Source organism: Bos grunniens, chromosome 15 (assembly GCF_055505025.1).
Source record: "Bos grunniens cultivar Pamir isolate PY7600 chromosome 15, Bosgru_T2T1.0, whole genome shotgun sequence".
In the NCBI taxonomy this organism is placed as follows: Eukaryota; Metazoa; Chordata; class Mammalia; order Artiodactyla; family Bovidae; genus Bos; species Bos grunniens.
Window position 1 is genome coordinate 35,884,132 of NC_141179.1, and position 22,921 is coordinate 35,907,052.

The following is a 22,921-nucleotide window of genomic DNA, read 5'->3' on the forward strand; positions in this document are numbered from 1 at the left end:
TGTCTGCCCTTGATAGAGGAAGCTAAGAGGCTGTGTAAGCTTCCTGATGGGAGGGACTGGCAGTGGGAAAAACTGGGTCTTTATCTGGTTTGCAAGGCCTTGCTCAGTAAAGCTTTAATCAAATTATCTGCTCATGGGTGGAATTGCGCTCCCTCCCTGTAAGTTGCTTGGCCTGAGGTGACACAACCCTGAGGTCTACTGGCCTCTATGGTAGGGTTAATGGGGACCTCAAAGAGGGCTTCCCTGGTGACTCAGACAATAAAGAATCCGTCTGCAATGTGGGAGACCTGGATTTGATCCCTGAGTTGGGAAGATCCCCTGAGGACGGCATGACAGCCCACTCCAGTGTTTTTGCCTGGAGAATCCCCACGGACAGAGAAGTCTGGCGGGTTATAGTCCATGAAGTTGCAAAGAGTCGGACATGACTGAGCAATAATCACAATGCACAAGACGGCTTAGGCCCGCGAGGCCTTCCAGGACCCCTGCTATCAGTGCCTCATCCCTGTGGCGAGCCCCTGCCGACCCATGTCTCCACAGGAGACCCTCCAACACTGGCAGGTGGTTTTGGTTCAGTCTCCTGTGAGGTCACTGCTCCTTCCTCTGGGTCTTGGTGCATGTAAGATTTTGTTTGGGCCCTCCAAGGCGGGAGGCTTTGTTTCCCCCTGTCCTGTGGAAGTCCTATAATCAAATCTTGCTGGCCTTCAAGGTCAGATTACCTGGGGATTCCCAGGTTAGGAAGCCTGATTTGGTATGTCAGAACTTTCACAACAGTAGGAGAACTTATTGGTATTATTGTTCTTCAGTTTGTGGGTCACCTACCAGCGGGTATGGGATATGATTTTACTGTGATTGTGTCCCTCCTGCTGTGGCTTCTTCTTTGTCTTTGGACGTGGGTTTTCTTTTTTTGGTAGGTTCTAGTGTCCTCCTGTCGATGGTTGTTCAGTAGCTGGTTGCGATTTTGGTGCTCTCACAGGAGGAGATGAGCATATGTTCTTCTACTCCGCCATCCTGAACCAAAAGTAGGAGAGTATTCTCTTCTAATGCAGTTTGTTTTTAAGCACAGATGGAGTTCCTTTCTCCTATGGTTACTTTTCTATTGCCGTCTCTTTCCCTCCTAGTTTTCAAGATAATTTTTCTCCCACCACTTGTTTATTCTGAGCTCAGCCATGTGATTTTTCCATTTCAGTTGAATTATTAATAAATTACTTCTTTTAGTCTGTTTTATTTATTTGTTTCAGAGTTTAGTTTTTCTGATAAAAGATATGGTGTCTTAGGTTCTCTAATCATTGATGCATTATGCAGCAACTGTAGCTTAAGTTTGAGTGAAGTGAAGTGAAGTTGCTCAGTCGTGTCCGACTGTTTGCGATCCTGTGGACTGTAGCCTGCCAGGCTCCTCTGTCCATGGGATTCTCCAGGCAAGAATACTGGAATGGGTTACCATTTCCTTCTCCAGGGTAAGTTTGAGAGTAGAGGGTAAATAAGATAGGAATTCAATGAAATTATAACTTTGCTAGTCATCTGGTGATAATAATATATTAGCTGATAAATTGATGCATCAGTTCAGTTCAGTCGCTCAGTCGTGTTCAATTCTTTACAACCTCATGGACTGTACAGCATGCCAGGCTTCTCTGTCCATCACCAATTCCCAGAGCTCGCTCAAATTCATGTCCATTGAATCTGTGATGTATGTTACAGCTAAAAAGTGACACTAACTACTTCATGATAGAATTAAAAGAAACAAAATTTATTAATGTAAACAGAAATATCCCTAGGATTGAGAAAGAAAATTGATATTTTTAAAGGATAAGATATGTCTGAACACTTACTGATTCCATTTAACTGTTAACATAAAAACACCGTCTGAATTTGAGTCCTAATTTCACCACTTGCCTAGCTGCTATGAGCTTGGGCACATTATATTAATATGACATTTGTATACTAGGGATAGTAGTAGCAGCTACTTAATAGAATTTGTGAATGTTAAATTAGTTAATATATTGCTTAAAGCAGTGCTTGACATATAGTACCTATATATCTCCAATCACAGGTCTATGTATTTGTTGTTGTTTAGTCACTAAGTTATGTCCAACTCTTTTGTGATCCCATGAACTGTAGCACACCAGTCTCTTCTCTCCATGGAATTTCCCAGGCAAGAATACTGAAGTGGGTTGCAATTTCCTTCTCCAAAAGATCTTCCCAGCCCAGGAATCGAACCTGTGTCTTCTGTAGCGGCAGGTGGATTCTTTACCACTGAGCCACCAGGGTGATCGAGGTCTCTGGGTAGGTGGAGCTGTATAGATATTTTCTAGAATTAAAAAAAAACATTTAACTGCAGTCTTCATAATTTTATTTTTAGTAGTGGCATAAATTCAATCCATGGAGGTACCATAACTTATTTGTCTTTGATTTTCATTTTCAAGGAGAATATTTGTATTGTTGAATTCAAATAATTGTTTTTCCATTTTCTTAGGTATTTTGAATTTTAAGATCAGAAAGCATTTAGATGGATAGCAGGACTGACTTGTTTTATTTTTGTCTGAGATTTAAATTTAAATTGTAAATGAGTGTCAGTAGAAGCCAACAGCTTTTAAATTAATTCCTTTAGGTCTGTGAATGGTTTCCAAAAGTTTAACTGAATAGTTTAATTGCCCTCTTTTAAAGAATTTTAAAGTAGCTACAGCCTTGTGATCTGCACTGAGGTACTTTATGTTGGGAAATTTTTGGCAGATGGTATACAGTCATCATTCAAAAACAAGTTACATTGTCTTTCCCAGCTTGAATTAGTGGAACATTAGCATTGAACTTTTCATTTTGAATGAGCATGTTGGAAATTATTTCCTGCTAAATGTTTGTCATCAAGTGAAGTTTCATTTTAAAAAATTAATGGAGCATATCAGTGCAGCAGCCTTAGAAAAATAGCTGAGGCACAGGGTTACTCTTGGACAACCTTTTAAGTTCCTTATTATCATTTGAGTATACATGCTTAATAATCTTCTGGGAAACTAAAATACGGTATTTTTTTAAGACCAAAAAGTTTAAAATATGATATTTGGCTGCTAACAGACAGCTGTTAATGACTACTTAGAGTTGTATTTACTTTCTGGGTTGGAACTAGGGATAGAGCAAGCAAATGAATTGATAATGTGAGAAAACACTATGTTCATTGTTAAAATATATTTTAAAGTATTAGTTTTATACCTTTATCAGTAAATAAAAAATGACATTAATTTGAAATAATTGGAATAAGTGTGCAATCCATTGAATTAACTGTATCTCAAATGTACTTTAAAAAAAATCTAGATTCCCTCTTTGAGAACAAGCCCTATCATTAGCGAATAGGGTAGCCAGAAGAATACTTAAATAACAAATTGGCATTATGTTTGTGGAAGATGAATTGAATTCCCTCATATCTCAGTTGGTAAAGAGTCTGCCTGCAGTGCAGGAGACCCGGGTTCGATCCCTGGGTTGGGAAGATCCCCTGGAGAAGGGAATGGCAACCCACTCCAGTATTCTTGCCTGGAAAATCCCATGGACAGAGGAGCCTGGTGGGCTCCAGTCCATGGGGTCGCAAGAGTCAGACACAACTTAGTGATCAAACCAAACCAAACCAAATCTTTGTATTTCAGAATGTTGTTTTGTTCTAATCCACCTAGCTTTGTGAAAAATAGGCAGTGTGTTGTGTTGGCTAACAGGTAGTTAAATTTGACTCATTTTTCTCATCATATACCCATATTTTTGTGCCATCTGGAATCCCTTCTCTAAGACTTTTTAATAGCTTTCATTCCTTCCTGTTAAAACACATGTTCATTACATTAAGTTCCATATTTATTAAGCAAAGTGTGTTTAAATGCAGTGGGGAGGGAAAATAAGCAAACTAGGCCTCCTCACAAGCTTATTCTAGTCTGTTTGGGTAGACATACAGGCTACAGATTCTGTGTTAAGGTACTTTTGGTTATCATGGCAAAAAGTAATTTTAAACCAGCTTAAGCAAGGAGAGGGATTTATGGGCTTACATAAATGAAACATTTGCCTTGGACATGGGTTAGATCCAGATATTTAATGTAACATGTAGGATTTATCTCATTTATCTTAGCCCTACTTTCTTCTGACTTGGATTCATTCTCAGACAGTATCTCCTCAAGTGGTGGCAAAGATGGCCCAAACAGGGCCAGGCTTACATCCTGTCAGCTTAGCAACCTCAATGATAAGCTTCCTTTCCAAATAGTTCCAGAAATTCTGGCATTAAGTCTGGTTTGGCCACACTTGAATCTTCTGGAGTCGGGGTGTTGTGCGGGGGTGGGTTGTGGAGTGAGGATGGTCTAGCTCAAATTCAGAGTAGATGAAACAAAAGAAAGACAAGTGGTTTCCAAAAAGGAATTTAGAAATTCTGCTACCAGAAGGGAGGATGCTGAGCAGGCAAAAGCAGCATACAAAAGTAAAGATAAAAATTTTTAGTTGAGCTATAATAAAAAGATAAATTCTGACAGAAGGTGCTTAAGTAAAGCTTCAGATAGGAGACTGTATTTTGAATTGGGCTCTGAAGGGCAAGTAGAATTTTTTTAAGGCAGAGTGAGTAAAGAAAGGACTTTCTAGGTCACTCATTCGAGAAGCTTGGCAGTGAAAGGAGAAAAAACGAAAGCTACTAGAGTAAAGGGAATGTTCAGATATTTCCCCCCTCAGTATGGAGAACATTTGAACATTTTTATGGTAGAGGAGCAGAAGCAAGTAAAGGAGAAATTAACAAAGGACTGCAAAGGAGGCAGTCATTGATAAAGAAGGGAAATTCAGTAGGATCAAGGATATAAGTGGAGGGGGCCTCCTTAGAAAGGAAAAGGGATTGTTTATTCTCTGAGGACATGTAAAGGAAAGTAGTAATGGTGACTACAGAGGTTAAAACAGAAATTTGTTATTAAATATGTAAGTGGCTTCAGTTTTGTTTTCTAAAAGTAAGAAGAAAAGGTTTACCAGTTATCTATTGCTATGTAACAGACGATTCCAGAATGATTTTGTGCATTAGCAATTTGACTTGAACTCAGGCTGGGTAGTTTCTTCTGCTGGCCCTAGGTCACTCATGTGGTTGTGGTTGTCTCGGCTGTGGATGGATGGTCTATGATGGTGGCTGCACTCACACGCTTGTTGGTTGATGCTGGCTGTTACCTGGACCTCTCTGTGCGCTCTCATCCTCATGAGCATTCACATGGCAGTGGCTGCACTCAGGGAAGAAAGAGCTGAAGCAGTCAGCCTAGATGGTAGACTTAGGTATGAAAGACTTATGATGGACTTAGAACTCCCGCAGTGTCACTTCTTTCACATTCTGTTGGTCAAGGCAAGTCACAAGGCCAGCTCAGATCAAGTAGAGAAATAGACCCCACCTCTTTATGGGAAGAGTAATAAAGTTGCATTGCAAAACAGATGTGTATATGGAATGGGAGGAATTTCTGCCTATCCCTCCCCCAACACTGTATTGTGAAAATTTTCAGTCATGAAGCCAAGTTGAAAGAATTTCAAAGTGAATATCCACATATCTACCCCCTAGATACTACTGTTAACATTTTACTCTACCTGCTTTATTATATATTTATCCATCTATCATTCTTTTATCAATTTATCTTATTTTTTGATGCATTTCAAAATGTAGGTATTAGTTCTTTTCTCTTAAGTACCTGCTGCATGTATTTAGCAAGCCAATATTCAGTTTTTTCTTTTGATAAAAAACATTTACATACAATGAAGTGTACAGACATTAAGTGTATGTCACACCTAGTTTTGTAGCCTGCCAGAGAAGGGGAAAATTTGGGATAACTTTTCAGTGAAATGACTCAAATTCAACTATAGTTGTATAGAAAAATTGCAAAAGGTATCTTTCTTGAAAACCTTTCTTCATATCCTTATTGCTAATAATTTATTCATTTAATATACCTCAACACTTAGGATTTGCATTTGTGTTACAATACTAAAATTTCTCCTTTATTTGAATTCACTTTGGACAGTTCTCTGCCTCCTTTCACTAAACATTTATAAGGATATAAACAGGTGCTCTCTTGCTTTATAGGTATTCAAACTATGTGTATCTCAAATCAGGTTAGATTAACAGCACGTACCTTCTCAGTCATGTCCGACTCTTTGCAACCCCTGGGACTGAGCCCGCCAGGCTTCTCTGTCCCTGTAATTTTCCAGGCAAGAATACTGGAGTGGGTTGCCATTTCCTACTCCAGGGGATCTTCTCAACCCAAGGATTGAATCCGCGTCTCCTGCATTGGCAGGTGGATTCTTTACCACAGAGCTACCTTGAATACAACTGAGTGACTAAGCATTCATGCATGCATGAAAAAGTTTTAATAAACTATCTTCTAGTTTATGAATAGTTTAGCAGTTTGAAAAGGAGAAATTTTAGTATTGTAACTATTGATTTAACTTTAGATAATCAGAATAGAAGTGTGATGAGAACTATGTGGCAAATTCAGCTGTAATTTAACCTTTGAGTGGAGTATTAGAGCTTCTTATAACCTTAACACTTGCCTTATTATTCTAATCTATGTTACCGTATACATTTTAAAAATTTCTGGAATATTATAAGTCCTTAGTTTTTCATGTGATGATTTGATAAAATAATAGTTAACTTACTTTTATTTACTAGGTATTGAACACTTTTATTGCTAATTGGCTTTTGAGCCTTTTTACAGATAGCAAAAGGTTGGAATCATTTTGACTTGCTGTTTGCATTCCAGTAAACCCTGTCAGAACTCTTGAAAATATGTGACTAGCACTTAAGCCATTTCATGCCAAGAATTCTGCCGGAAATGCAACTGGTTAATGACACTCAATGTGACAACTGAAGTGAAAGCTTGAGTTAACAAGTGTATGAGATGTTTTAAAAGTGTTCCTTAACCCAGATTTTCTCTATTTCATTTCATTTCATGGTGTAAATGGCATGACATCCTAAATCATATGTGAAAGTGAAAGTCGCTCAGTTGTGTCCGATTCTTTGCGGCCCCATGGTCTATATAATCCATGGAATTCTCCAGGCCAGAATACTGGAGTGGGTAGCTGTTTCCTTCTCCAAGGGATCTTCCCAACCCAGGCATTGAACCCAGGTCTCCTGCCTTGCAAGAGGATTCTTTACCAGCTGAGCCACCAGGGAAGCCCTAAATCGTGCGTGCTGGGTTACAAACTAAACAAATTTGTGTTTAAAAAATCTAATTGAGTGTTGTATTTATTTTTATGTACAGGTCTTGCTATTTTGGAAACTACAAGAGAAAACTAGATTGGGGAGGTTTGGATTGGTAGGTGGACATGGCTCAGATATCCAGCAACAATGGATTTAAGAAATGCTCATCTTCCCCTCCAGAATCAACAAGAACAAGGGATGTGGACAAAGAAGAAGCATTACAGATGGAAGCAGAGGCTTTAGCAAAACTGCAAAAGGACAGACAGGTGACTGATAATCAGAGAGGCTTTGAGTTGTCTAGCAGCACTGGACAAAAAGCACAGGTTTATAATAAACAGGATTATGATCTCATGGTGTTTCCTGAATCAGATACCCAAAAAAGAGCAGTAGATATTGATGTAGAAAAGCTTACCCAAGCTGAACTTGAGAAGCTATTGCTGGATGACAGTTTTGAGACTAGGAAAACACCTATATTGCCAGTTACTCCTGTTCTGAACCCTGCATTATCAGCACAACTGTATCTTAGACCTGCTGTTCAGAGAGGACAGTGGCCACCTGGATTATCTGGACCTTCCAGTTACACTTTACCTTCTATTTATCAGTCAACTTACAGTACTAAACAGACTGCATTCCAAAATGGCTTCAACCCAAGAATGCCTACTTTTGCATCCACAGAACCAATATATTTAAGACTTCCAGGACAGTCTCCATATTTTTCATATCCTTTGACACCTGCCACACCCTTTCATCCACAAGGAAGCTTACCTATCTATCGCCCAGTCATCAGTCCTGACATGGCAAAGCTGTTTGACAAAATAGCTAGCACATCAGAATTTTTAAAAAATGGAAAAGCAAGGACTGATTTGGAGATAAATTCAAAAACTACAATCAGCAATCTGCAGGTATCTCCAAAGTCTGAAGATATCAGTAAATTTGATTGGTTAGACTTGGATCCTCTAAGTAAGCCTAAGGTGGACAATGTAGAGGTAGAGGACCATGAGGAAGAGAAAAATGTACCAGATTTGCTAGCAGACGATCCCTGGGATGCTGTTCTTCTTGAGGAGAGATCACCAGCAAGTTGTCACCTTGACAGAAAGGTGAATGGAAAATCTCTTTCTGGAGCAACAGTAACAAGAAGCCAGTCTTTAAATATTCGAACAACTCAGCCTACAAAAGTCCAGAGCCAAATATATCAGGTATAGTCTTTTCTTACGAACTTCTCAAACTTAGTATAACACAGAATTCATGCTTGTATACATAATTTATTAGGTGAAAGAAATATTTTTTTGAGTTTTGTTTTCTTTTATTCTTAAGTACACTGTGCATCTTAGATTGTGTGATAAAGGATTAAATGTGTTTAGGCCAATTGAAAAATTAATTGCTATTAATATCTTTTTCTAGGATTGTGAGTTTTGAAAACCTAAGGATCTGGCTGTTGCTTATAGGCTTTTAGGATAATTTTTATCTGTCTCTCCCTCTCCATTCATTATATGTGGTCCTACTTTCTTTGCCTTAGCACCTTTATTTTTCAGAGGAGATGAGGAATTTTGGTTTTTAACTCCATTATAGAAATTCTAATGTATATTGTTTTATTGTTTTTAACCATGGAGGAATAGAAGAACAGGAGGGAGAAAGGGAGGTGAAAAAGGAAGAAAGGAAGGGAGGCCTCAGAGAGATGGGAGAAAAGCCATTTAAAGGACTCTGTTTAAACACTTATATTGATGCAAATGAAGAATAGAACTATAATCTATATAGTATATTTGCTGAGTTCATATAGTCTTACTGTCTGGAAGAATTAGATAAGGGTGCATGGAGCAGAATGTCTTCTCTTACAAGAGGGGGCAGTAAGGTTTAGACTTTTCCTTTCCATATATAGTATACCACTAAAGATTTTTGTTTTGCTTTTTATATCATCTGTGGATTCTAGGAATGTTTAAGCTTCATTCTCACCTTAATGTGAATCATATCATTCAGTTAATTAGATCAGCATTTAACTACTCTTTAGGCAGTGAGAATCAGCTAGGATTTCGGGAAGGAGAAGCAAATTTTGCATGATTGGGATGGATTTATGTTGAATTATTGATTTTTAAAAGCCATTTTAGGTGTCTGGGGAGAAAGCAGTAGATATTAAGGTTAAGAAAAAAATATGAGGATGTTTTTGGATAACATGATCAGAATCCATAAAAATCTTAACCAGTGCAATGTGTTCCAAATACATTTTGACTGTAGCTCACACTGAGAAATACATGTTCTTAAGTTCTCTTCAGTTTTTCAATACTATTTGCACATTTAGTAACATAATTTCTTAACACCTTTCAATTTAAAAGTCACAGGTTAATTTAACATTTTAAATTGGAATCATAAGTATAGTATCAGATTATTTTCTCCTAATATTCTATGTTGTCTTGGTTTTTGTTTTTACAAAGCATCTGTCATTTCCTAAAATATTTGTAAGGAGAAGGGAAGACTGAGCCAAATCAAAAAATGTGGGGAAGGGAGTGTACACCTAGGAGTGGAATTGCTGGCTAGTTTATGTTTAGCTTTTTGAGACCAGCAAACTGTTTTCCACAGTGGCTGCATCATCCCCTTTCCAACTCCCACAGTATATGAGAGTTCTAGTTTCTTTACATCCTTGTCAACACTTGTTATTTTCCATTTTGGGGGTTATAACCTTCCTAATGGATGGGAAGTGTGAAGTGGTATCTTATTGTGATTTTGATTGGGGTTTGCCTGATAACTAGTGATGATGAGTATCTTTTCATATGCTTATTTGCAATTTCTTCATCTTTTTTGAAGAAATGTATGTTTAAATCATTTGTCCATTTAAAAAACTGGGTTGTTCATAGCAGCTTTATTCAGAAGAGCCAGAAAATGAGACAACCCAAATGTCCATCAGCTGATAATGGGCAAGCAAAAATGTGTCCATACAATGGAATATTATTCACCCACACAAAGGAAGCAGCATAGATGAACCTTGAAAACATTGTAAGTGAAAGAAGCCAGATACAAAAAAAACATGTAGATTCAATTTATATGATATGTCCAGAAAACACAAATCCATAGAGGAAGAAAGCAGATTAGTGTTTGCTGAGGGACTGAGGGAAAGAGGAAATGAGGAATGATTGCCTAATGGGTACAGGGATTTGGGGGCAAGTGATGAAATGTTCTGAAATTAGAACATTGCAGTGTTCTTCCCATAATAGTGATGGTTTACACTCCATTATGAATGTATTGAGAGCCAACAAATTGTACATTTTTAATTGGTTAATATGGCAGATTTTATGTTCTAGGAATTTTTACCTCAGTTTTTTTTTTTTTTTTTTTTTTAAAGAAAGACACTGGTCCCCTGATCCTCCTGTTATGCTTAGGCCACGTTCCTGCTTGATTCATATTTGGGTCAGTGTTCCAGTAGAGAGATCCCTCTCCAACTGTGGATCTCGTTTTTATGGACTTAACCATGATGGCATGTGTTTGACACTGTGTAGTCTGTATTAGCGATATCAGCTGTTTATAGAAATTGTTAGGAAAAGGGTAGCTGCCTAGAACCTGGAGATCTCATGACCTGTGGAAAGTTGCAGTCTCTGCTATCGGGGATAGAGTCTCCTCTGGTCCTCTGTGGAGCAGAGTTTAGACTCAGGCCTCCCATTGGTGGAAGGCAGAGCCCCTGATAGTCCAGGCAACCCAGAGTGAGCATCCAGGTCACTTTCAAATAATCTTCCTGCTTCTTGCATCACACTTCATATGAATGTGTTTGCACCTCTACAGTATATGTATTGTAGCCACAGGATAATAGATTATCCTGAATTTAATAAAATATTTATAAATGACTTTGGTTTATTTCTTTTTTTACAATCACTGAGAGAGTAGAGACTTCCTTAGAATCCTGTGAGATCAGAGTGATTCATGCCTATTTCACTGTTGAGGAAACTGAAATGTAAAGAAGTTAAATAATTATTAATTTTTTCATGTAATGGCAGTGTTGTTATTAGTTAAATGAACTCATTTTAGAGATGTGTAACCATAGTCATATAGTCTAACCAACTTCATTTCATGGATCCAGAAACTTAGATCCAGAGAGTGACTTATCTCCAGTTAATGTCAGTATTTTCTTTTTCAGTTTCTTTGTGACTCAAAACCCATAGCATAGATTGACAGTGCTTTTGCTGCAAAGCACAGCTTCCTTTCCCTGTTGCCCTCTATGGTTTAGACAGGTCATTTCTGGTTAAACTGATGTTTTTTCCACCCTTCCGTTTGGTAGGGGCAGGGGTGTGATACTTATTTATGTTCCTTTCATTCTCTCTCTGCATACATCTTTTCCTACTCATTTTTAATATTTGTCACAGTATCATCTTGATATTTCCCAATTTGGGGTGCTTTCAGAAATCATCTTGCAGGACTGATGAGGACAGGTAGTTTTCTAAAGATATGTTTCCCCCAGCAAGATCTGTGAGTTCAGATCACATGGGAGTGCAGAGAATTACTAGTCACTCAGACTCTAGGAATTAACTAGGTTTCTGGGCAAGTTTTAGCAGAAACATATTCTTAGATTTTCTTTAAAGTATAGGGGAAAGGATCAAGGAGTAAGCAGATTGGCTGCGAGAGGCATGAGTCAAAGCCAGGTAAGCAAAAATACCATGACTTGATCAGCTGATCAGCCAGAGATGGGAGCTAGATTATTACAGTGTACGTCAGAGCTTTACTAAATGACACAGTGTCTGAATTGAGGTGGCTTAGGCTTCTTAAAGGAGTCTAACTGTGGCATCGTGAGGTGTTATATAGTTGTTGATCATTCTGTTATATTCTACTCTGTTAATACTTATGTTTGACCACCACATTCTAAGAGGGACCAGTGAAAGTGTGTCTTGAAAAGAAAAAATTACAATGTTCAGGATCTAGAAGCTGTGCTATTTAAGGAACTGTTGAAAAGATTGGGCATATTTTACCTGAAGAAGAGAATATTAATTGGAGATAATTCACACTCTGAATCTGAGTTTCTTCATCTTTGATATAAACCTGGTTTATATCAAACCAGACTAGATGATTTCTGAGATCCTTTCAGGAATAATATTTCAAGTTTAGAAAGTTGCCATGTAAAAGAGGAAGTTGAAACTTTTTTTCTTTTAAAGTTTTACATTTTGGACATATGTTCTCAAAACAGTTCAAGAAGTAGACTATCTGAAAATCATGGTATGCTTGTAAAAAAGATAAAAGTAGTTTATGTACTAAATTTTCCAATTTATTGTGTTGCATTGTACAAATAGCTCTTTGTGCTAGGTTTTAATAGATAAGTGGTAGCAGGTGCTGAAAGTTAAAATACCTTTTATAGAAAGCTTAAAATTATACAAATCCTATTTGTTTATATTTTTTTCCTGTGAATTGAGAAATTCAGTTTAGTTTAGTTTTAAAATTCAGTGTTCCAAAAAGAAGAACAAGGACCAATGGGGAAGAAAACTCAAGGAGGCAGGTTATATAGTTAAATATCAATAACAAAATTTATAAATAGCCATTTGGTAATGGTTGCTCTCAGGGGGTCAGTGTATAGTTATTGGAGGTCTTCAATCAGAAGTTTAGTGTGAATTTGTTACAAATGCTATAAAAGGGATTTTGTTAACTCTTAAGATTTCATCATTTTGTTTGTGTACATGAAGATTAAGTTTGGTTTCATTTAGGCCAAAAGGGTAAACAGAATACTAATAGTAAGCTGACTTTGGAGGTCTATGGCACAAACATTGGCATGGAACTTTTAATTTTCACACACCATTCATTTCTATTCAATAAACTTTTCCCTGAGATTCCTGTTCTTTACTGTGAAGTAAGATTACAGTGCCTATTCTTTATAATTACTTTATGTACGTAAGTATTCATTTCCTGTAGAATTTTATGCTTTGTGGTAAAAACTCTGAACGGTGTTTTTCTTCTCACTCAGCAGTCTTACTTCCTATTTCCTTCTAGTGTCTTTTGTTCATAATAATCTAAATACTTTAGTTTAAATTTTTGTTTCCTAAAGGAAAAGACACGGTACTTAAAACTGTCTTCTGGCAATTTAAATTTAAATCACATTTTTAGTTAACAGCTGTAAATTTAGCTACTTCGAGTAGATTTCAAAGATTTTAGTAATGAATCAAATTATTTTCATAGAAATGGATTTGCAGAGTACTGATTCTATTAACATTATAAACATTTACATCCTAATTAGCACAATGTCTAACAGTAATTTTGAACACGAAGTAAAGTTGAATAAAATGTGGTTTTCCACTGTCTAGTTGTATGTAATACAGTATTTGAATAGATTACTGAAGTCTACAAACTTTAAAAAAAATTCAATTAAGGAAATAACCGACTTTGTTCTGAATAGCAACTGATACGTTTATATTTAATGCTTAAAATATGTTTATTGAAAACTTGGTGTTCCATCTAATTTCTGGGATAAGATGGCATGAATCTGGAACTTGTTTAGATGTAAAGCTTTCCCTTATTCTTATAACTACTTTATAAAGTATGCACTGGTAAGTTTTCATGAATTATTTCAAACCTGTATCACTTTCCTTAAACCTCTAATTTACCTTTTCCATTACCTTTTAAGAAAATTGAATTATGGTTGATCTATAACACTGTTAATTCCAGGTACACAATATAGTATAGTGATTTGGTATTTCTGTACATTACAAAATGATCACCATGATAAGCCTAGTTACCATCTGTCACTAAATAATTACAATATTATCGATAGTATTCCTAAAGCTGTACATTCATGCTCATGACTCATTTAGTAACTAGAAGTTTGTACCTCTTAATTTCCTTCACCTATTTCACTCCCTCTACCACCCCCCCAATCTGTTCTTTATATCTATCAATCTGTCTGTTTTATTGTATTCATTTGTTCGTATGTTTTTTTATTTCACTTAGTATAATACCTTCTTGTCCACCTATATTGTCCCAAATGGTGAGATATATTTTATTGTTGAATAATGATCCATTGTGTGTTTGTGTATCCTGTACCTTCTTTATCCATTCATCTGTTAGTGGACATTTCAGTTGCTTCCATATCTTGGCTATTGTAAATAATGCTGAAATGAACATAGGGGTGTGTATATCTTATCAAATTACTGTTTTTGGTTTTCTTCAGAAAAATACCCCAAAGTGGAATTGCTGAGTCATAGGGTAATTCTATTTTTAATTTTTTGAGGAACCTCTCTGGTGGCTCAGACTGTAAAGAGTCTGCCTGCAGTGTGGGAGACCCAGGTTTGATCCCTGTTTTGGGACGATCCCCTGGAGAAGGAAACAGCAACCCATTCCAGTATTTTTGCCTGGAAAATCCCATGGATGGAGGAGTCTGACAGGCTCCGTCCAGTCCATGGAGTTGCAAAGAGTTGGACATGGCTGAGTGACTTCACTTTCCGCATTGTTTTCCAGAGTGATTACCAATTTGCATTCCTGCCAATAGTCCAGTAGAGTGCCCTTTTCTCCACATCATCACCAACACTTATTTTTTGACAATAGCCGTTCTTACAGGTATGAGATGATACCTCATTGTGGCTTTGATTTGCATTTCCCAGTGATTAGCAACGTTGAGCATCTTTTCATGTGTCTGTTGGCCACTGTATATTGTCTTTCAAAAAATGCTCATTTTAAAAATCAAGTTGTTTGTTTTTTGATAGAGTTGTATGAGTTCTTTGTATATTTTGAGTATTTAGCCCCTTATTGGATGTATCATTTACAAATATCTTCTCCCATTCAGTAGACCACTTGTTCGTTTTGTTGATGTTTCCTTTGCTATACAAAAAATTTTAGTTTGATGTAGTCTCATTTATTTATTTTTGATTTCCTTACCTAAGGAGACATATTAAAAAAAATATTGCTAAGATTAATGTCAAAAAGCATACTGCCTCTTTTCTTCCTGGAATTTTATGGTTTCAGGTCTTACATTTAAGTCTTTAATTCATTTTGAATTTATTTTTCTATATGGTATGAGAAAATCCAGTTTGATTCTTTTTTTCCTGTAGCTGTCCAGTTTTCTCAGCACACTTTATTGAAGAATCTATCTTTTCCCTGTTGTATGTTCTTGCCTCCTTTGTCATGGATTAATTCACTGTGTAAGTGTGGGTTTATTTCTGGGCTGTTTTTTCTGGTCCAGTAATTGATGTGTCTGTCTCTCTGCTAGTACCATACTGTTTTGGTTACTGTAGCTTTGTTGGGTGGTTTGAAAGCAGGAAGCATGATACCTCCAGCTTTGTTCTTTCTAAAAATTGTTTTGACTGTTGCAGGGTTTTTTGTGTTTCCATACACATTTTATAATTGTTTGTTTTAGTTCTGTGAAGAATGGTATTGTTTGTTTGTGGGTTTTTTTTTGGCTGTATGGCATATGGGATCTTAGTTCCCTGACCAGGGATTGAACCCATGCTCCCTGCAGGGGTAGTGTGGAGTCTTAACCACAGGAGAAGTCCCACCATTGGTATTTTGGTAAGGATTGTGTTGGATCTATGGATTGCTTTGGGTAATATGGTCATTTTAACAATATTAATTCTTTAGTCCATGAGGACAGTGTATCTTTCCATTTGTGTTGTCTTCACTTTCTTTCATCAGTGTCTGACAGTTTTCTAAATACTGGTCTTCTACCTGTATCAGTTAAATTTGTTCCTCGGTATTTTGTTATTTTTGATACAGTTGTAAATGGGATTGTTTTATTAATTTCTCATTCTGTTAGGTTTTGTGTATAGAAATACAACAGATTTCTATATATTAATTTTATATCCTGCAAAATTCATTTGTATCCTACTGAAATCATTTATTAGTTCCAGTAGTTTTCTGATGACATCTTTAGGAATTTTTCATATCGTGTCATCTGCAAACAGTGACAGTTTTACTTCTTCCTTTCCAAATTGGACTTCTTTTCTTTTTCTTGTCTGATTGTTGTAGCTAAGACTTCCAGTTACTTGGGTTTTTTTTTTCTTTTTTCTTTTTTTATATAGTGAGATCAAGGTTATTCTTAGTATGTACTTGTCCACCTCAGATTAATTTGCCTCTTTCTGGTTTGGAGGGAAGAGAGATTCCTTCTCTTTTCCCAAATGTAACTCATCTCTCTTTTCTTGTTCTTGTTTCCCCAAAGTATTTTTCTACCATTATTCTTTAAAGAGGAATTTGTACTTACTGTTTTTCCAGTTCCTCACCATCCTCTCTTGTTCCTATCATATTGCAGAAAGTTGTTTCTAGGAGTATGAATACTGATTTTCAATACAGTGATCATACTTACTGTCCAGCCTTGTTGCCCCATTTGCAACAATGTACCATATTTCTTTTCTTGAAACTTCTTCCATTGCCCTGGTTAAATCTACTTACTAGTTTTCTTCCTATAATCTTTGACTTCTTTTACTTGTCTAGCTTCTAAACATTGGTATTCCCCCAAGGTTTTGTTCTTGATTGTATTTAATATATCTTATTTGTTCTCTTTTAATCAGTACTTTATTCTTGAGGCTCTGAGATAGATATAGAGTTTGAAAGCTACTAGTCCAGATCACTTGGCAGCCTTTATAATCACATGAGCTAATTTCTTATAATAAATCTCTCTTTCTCCATTCTTATATGTCCCATTTTGATGCCCAGTAAGTGTAATTGCTTATGTATCCCTCAGCCTCCTAAAGAAACTGTCTCCTATTGGTGGAACTTGGACCCAAAATCCTTTGGTTTGCCTTGGTGATCCTGATGGTTGCTGACAACAGTTAGCAGAGAGAAATTTCCTTATAGAAAATTGCAGAAATTGGATGATTCTCAATTCAATATGTTTAACTCTGGAATAGAAATTTGTAATAGAATATTTCTCGATGATGACCAAACATCTATATGGATTTCCAAACCCAAAATATTTACTAGAGAACTCAGTATCTTCCCCCACAAACCTTTCTTTGTTTCATGTATTGGGTAATGACACTAGCAATTTTTCTTACTATCATTTGCCTCTTTCATTCATAGAAAAACATTTGAGGACAAAATGTGTGGGTTACAAATAATGACCATTCTTAGATCTCATCCTTAAAGAACTTGGGTTAGAAGGGGAGACAAGATGTGTGTATATAAGTGGAGTATGAAAGCCTTGAATGCTGCATAAAAGTTTGTGCAAGACAATTGAAGAAAAGAAATGATTTGATGCTTAAGTTGTTTGCAGTTTGAAGAAGGGATTGGGAGCAAGAGTTGAGGGAGTAGGTGTGAAATTGAAAAAAAAATTTTTTTGGTTTCAGAAAGAATGGAGAAAAACAAGAAAATGATGACATTGATGTACAGATGAAATCGTTGGGAGCCCAGCTGTTTTTTACTTTGTGGACAGAACATTGAGTTAACTTTCCAGATTCTATTATTACCTTAATGTATGACTAGATAATTATTATAATCTGTTTTTGCCACTGTCAGTTGAAACTCATAACCTGCTTGAAAGGAAGGAACTAATACATGAAAGGCACTGTAAAAAATATTTTTTTATTAAAAAAAAAAAAAAAACATCTAGGAATGCCATTAAGGAGATTCAGAATCTGTTAATAGGTGGAACATGAAAAACAGAGATAAGAAAAGATAGTTATAGATCAACAAAAATACAGGTTTTTTTTTTTTTTTTCTTTTAATAGCATTGCTTGTACTAGGTCTCAATGCTGTCTTTCTCTCTCTCTCTCTTTTTTTTTTTTTTTGATATTTATTTATGTATTTGGCTGTGCTGGGTCTAAGATGTGGTGCTCGGGATCTCTAGTTGCAGCATATGGGATCTAGCTCCCCGACCAGGCCCCCTTCCCAGAGTCTTAGCCACTGGGAAGTCCCTCTCTCATGTTTTAGAGGGTTTTTTTTTGTTTGTTTGTTTTTTTAAGGAGACTTTGTTGTAAGGTGATTAAGCTAGGTTGCCTAGGTTGAAATACTAACACTTTTTCAGTCCTGTGACCTTGTTGCCTCTTTAACTTCTCTGTGCCTCATTTTTCAATGTGTAAAATGGGGATAATAGTCATGTTACACATCTACTAGAACTTTGTGAAAAATAAATAATACATACATATGTACATAAATGACCAAGTTTCTCACAGCAGAACCTGGCATGTAAGAAATGCTCAGTAATTGCTAGATATTTTTGTGTGTGGCATCTCACTGTATTTTAGGTATTATAATAATTATAAGACTTATTTTATAGAATACATTAATTATGAAAATTACTGCTATTTTAGGAAATAATTGAAGGAACTACCAAGTGCCTTATAATTTTTCAGTGTTTTATGATCACTATGGCAAATTCACTGGTTGTATGAAAGTAACTTTTAACTTGTTTTTAGTGGGAACAAAACATTTAACAAATTAAACCAATGGTTGAGTGCCTTCTGAATTGGATGTAAAGTTTTAAAAAAAATAACGAAATTAAAATTAAATTTCATTCTTGTACTCAAGGAGCTTTCATATTAGGACAAATATAAAACAGGATGTAATGATATGGTATTTGGTTCAGACTAAGTATTTAGAAATGTTAGGAGGGAAGAAATGCTCCATACTAAATTCTCAAAAAAGACAGTGTAGATGAAGTGGCATTCCACTGGGCCTTAAAAAATTAATGGATCTTGGACTTGTGCTATGAGGGAAAGTTAGGAGGAAGCTCTGAAGACAAACAGCAAGGATTTAGAGGCAAGATAATTCAGTTTGTACTTTATAGGAACAGGATATGATTCAGGTTCACTGGATATAGTATTCATTTGGGAAGTTCTGGGAAATACAACTGGATTAGATTGTGGCAGACTTGGAGTGGCAAACCAGAGGCTTTGTTTAGAAATGCATTTTTCTAACCAGAAAATATTTATATATTTGTTCTCTAATCTTGCTTGTTATATCATCTCTTACATCTAAGTAGGATAGTATTTTGAATGCTAGAAAGAAAATTAAGTCTCTGTATAACAAAAAAAAAGACAATTTTCTTTAAAACAACAAACATTTATTTATTTTTGGCTGTACTGGGTCTTCGGTGCTCTGTGGGCTTTTCTCTGATTGCAGGGAGTGGGGCCTGCCCTCTAGTTGCAGTGCACAGACTTCTCATTGCAGTGGCTTCTCTTGTGTAGCATGGGCTCCTGGGTGCGGGCTTCAGGAATTGTGGCTCCTGGGCTCTCGAGCACAGGCTCAATAGTTGTGGTGCATGGGCTTAGTTGCTCTCAGGCATGTGGGATCTTCCTGGACCAGGGATCGAGGCGGATTCTTTACTACTGAGCCACCAGGGAAGCCTGACGTTTTCTAATTCTAATGAAACTTCTGTGTTTAAACCATATTGTTCCTTGGTAATAGAGTATTAAAAGTCTAGAAATATGAAAATCCGTTCTTAGAATAGTATGGTCTATTTGCTATAATACTTTTTTTTTGGTAACACAAATTAACTTCTGTAACTGGTACCTATGGGATTGATGTCAGTATAATGGGGAAGTAGCATTTGTTTTAAAATCATCTTTCCCAGCATATTAATACTTCAAAGCAGTCAAGAACAAACTCTCTCATAGTTAAAGGGAAAGCCTTAGTAATTCAAGAAAATACTAGAAAAACACTGAAAGTTCTACAGAAGTAAAAAACGGTGGCTTCAAGAACAGTTCCACATTCCACAGGGGCAAGCATTCTGGTGAAGCAGTGAGTGTAGACAGAGAAACTGTAAAGACATTTCTTTTTGCATTAAGAACTTTGGTGAAGAAGTCTATATCCTGGATTGTATTTTTAACTTCATTGAAATTCTGCTCTTCAGAACGCATATAACAAAGTAGGAAGCAGGAGCTCCAGGATTTAAAGAGGCTTCAAAGAATAGAAGATCATAATTCTAGGTGCAAATTTAAGTAGAGATTTAACTGTGCTAGTATTTTTGTAAGGACTTCTCGTTGTTTTAGTTAGGACTTTGATTACACTGACTTTGGGTAGTCTGCCTTTATTTTTATCCATGAACTCTGTTTTTTGTAGTAGCAGCTTTTCTAGAACTCCAGGCTGGTCACTTCACCATGTATATATCATATTATAGCAGAAAAGGCTCTGCCATGTTTTAAAAGCAGTAAATTAATAAAGGAATTGTTGCCCTGAATTTTCAGTTTAATTATCTGACAAAGCCTTGTGTGCTGTGGTTATTGAAATCCACCACAACTCTTGAAACTTATACATGGTGTTCTCCTTCGCTCAATTTCAAGTTGAGAATGTTCCCATTCTAATTTTAAGGGAAATTTACATTTGAAATTTGTGCTAAATCAAGTATTTTTATGTAGTAAGTCAAAACACCTCTAAATGGACTCTGCTGTTTGACTATGCTTAGGTAGTGAATTTTTGTCCTTAAATGTTTTTGATCAGAAATTTGATCACAGAAATTTTGGTCAGACATAAACTTAACTTTTGAAAGATTGTCAGGATGTTTGTACCAGTTTATTAACATAGAAAATGCCCACTCACTCCTAAAACTCATTCTTTATTAGAGGAGTCCCGGTTCCAAATGGGCTTGATCTCTTCCTTTTCGTAAAACAGAGTGTAGTCCTTTGATTTCATTTAGCTGTTGACTTTCTGAAGTATTCATTTCTGAAAGATTTTGAATAGAAATGTATTTAGCATTCCGTTCTTACTGACCAATACTAAGTACAGCCTATGTCTATTTTTGAACAAGTAAAACCAATGAACTTTAAAATAAGGCTCAGTTGGCATTGCTTTTATAGGGATAGAAATCCATACTTCAAAATTTTGTTGCTGATATGGTTTATTTAACCTCCATATATTTGTACATATTTTCATAAAAATGTGTTTGTGCTATTTGCTATTTAGCATTTTGGGGATCTTTTATTTTAAAATAAAAAATTTTTTTCATTACAGAAAGACCCAAATGGGACCAGTACTTTGCCAACTGAAAGTTCTCTTCTACAAGAAATTGAAGTACAGAATGAGGAAGTAGCAGCTTTTTGTCAATCCATTACAAAGTAAGACATTTTTCTTTATAAATTAAAGGTTATTCTTATTAAATAAGTTTTAAAAATTTAACTTCAAAACCAGCCTAGTGCTAATAATTCTAAAATTTTTAAATATTTTCTCTCTGTCGCTAAAACATCAAGACAGTTAATTGGTACGTTAACACAAACTACACTTGAACCTGTTAAGTTTCTGAGTGTTTAGAAGGAAAAATTAAGGTCAGTCAGTAGACTTCTGATACTGTATTACTGAGGGAAAATACGGCTTAAATATAGAAGTTTCTTTAGAATTAGAAAATGGCTTTTTTTGTTGTTACAAGGAGACTTAGTTTTGCTGTGAACCTTCTAGCATTCAAAATACTGTCCTATTTAGATGTAAAAAATGCTATAATAAGCAAGATTAGAGAAGCAAACATATTTTCTGAAGGTTAGAAAATTGCCTTTCTGAAATGTTCTTTTAATCTTAAATGTGTCCAGTGTTCTTCGTATATGAAGAAACTGAGACTTGGAGAAGTTACCTACTAAAGTTTACGTTACTTGGCTAGTCTGTAACAAACAGAGCCAGGTCTCCATCGCCTCCGTTCAGTGTGTTTTCTTTCCATTATATTACTATATTAGTCAGCACTTCTGTTATGAGTGCAAGAAACCCATTACTATATTAGTCAGCACTTCTGTTATGAGTGCAAGAAACCCGTCTTAAACTAGCATAAATCAAGAAAGGTTATGTATGGGTTCATAAACCCATATAGAAGAGGGATGGTGGGGCAGAGCTCAGTGACAGCAAGACCCAGGGACTCATGCACTGTAGTCGATGCCTCCTCTCTTTGGACTTTGCTTCCTCCCTTTTCTCCCCCTGCCCTTTCACCATGCTTGTTTACTTCTATTACAGATGGGGTTTTGAAGCCACTGATAGCTTAGACTTGGTATTCCAGTGGTCTTGCTGGCGGAAAGGAAAGAGTCCTTTCAGCCAGCACCAGATAGAAAAATCCCACGGAAGGAAAGAGTGGACAGCAAACATTGCAGCCAACAGGGTGAGATCTGTTATCAAAAGAAGGAAAAGTAGGTCACTCCTGGAAGATTTATTCTTTTTTAAAAAAAAATTTTATTTTGTACTGGAGTATAGCCAATTAACAAACAATGTTGTGATAGTTTCAAATGAACAGCAGAGGGACTCTGCCATATATATACATTCTCCCCCAAACTCCCCTCCCATCCAGGCTGCCACATAACATTGAACAGAGTTCCATGGGCTGTACAGTAGGTCCTTGTTGGTTATCCATTTTAAATATAGCACCGGGTACATGGCCATCCCAAGGTCTATCCTTTCCTCTCAACCTTCCCTTCTGGCAACTATAAGTTCATTCTCAGTCTGTGAGTCTGTTTCTGTTTTGTACCTAAGTTCATTTGTATTGTTTCTTTTTAGATTCCACATATAAGGGATGTCATATATTTCTCCTTTAACTTACTTCACTCAGTATGACGTCCATCCATGTTGCTGCAAATGGCATTATTTCATTCTTATTAATGGCTGAGTAATATTCTGTTGTATATATGTACCATATCTTCTTTAGCCATCCCTCTGATGGACATTTAGATTGCTTCTGAGCGATTTATTTTGAATCCAGTATTTTCCCATTGTGGTTTAAGCAAAGCAGAGTTTGGAGTTCCTAGATCATTTTTGAGTGTATTCATCATTTTTATTATAAGGGACTTATTAATATTAAACTAGACTTTCTAGACTATTGGTAATGTTTGATTACAGTTCTTTCTTTCCTATGTATCACTTTCTAACCAGCGTTCTTTTTTCTTCAGAATACCTTAAGGGAGA

The 22,921-nt window shown here is 36.2% G+C and overlaps 1 protein-coding gene across 7 annotated transcripts in view; it reads left to right on the plus strand.

Annotated features, from left to right (window-relative positions):
- The window catches only part of PIK3C2A (phosphatidylinositol-4-phosphate 3-kinase catalytic subunit type 2 alpha), a 107,412-nt gene that overhangs the window by 28,979 nt on the left and 55,512 nt on the right, over nucleotides 1–22,921 (plus strand). For 3 of the 7 annotated variants that reach the window (XM_086339779.1, XM_086339783.1, XM_086339782.1), the window contains 2 exons: nucleotides 7,230–8,364; nucleotides 21,002–21,105. In XM_086339779.1, coding sequence (XP_086195905.1) covers nucleotides 7,294–8,364; nucleotides 21,002–21,105 — 1,175 coding nt within the window. In that variant the 5' untranslated portion in view covers nucleotides 7,230–7,293. Of the gene's footprint in view, nucleotides 1–911; nucleotides 1,020–2,115; nucleotides 2,281–7,229; nucleotides 8,365–14,586; nucleotides 14,681–21,001; nucleotides 21,106–22,921 lie in introns of those variants that run through there. The other 4 variants (XM_086339780.1, XM_086339781.1, XM_086339784.1 and 1 more) reach the window with 4 other exon arrangements.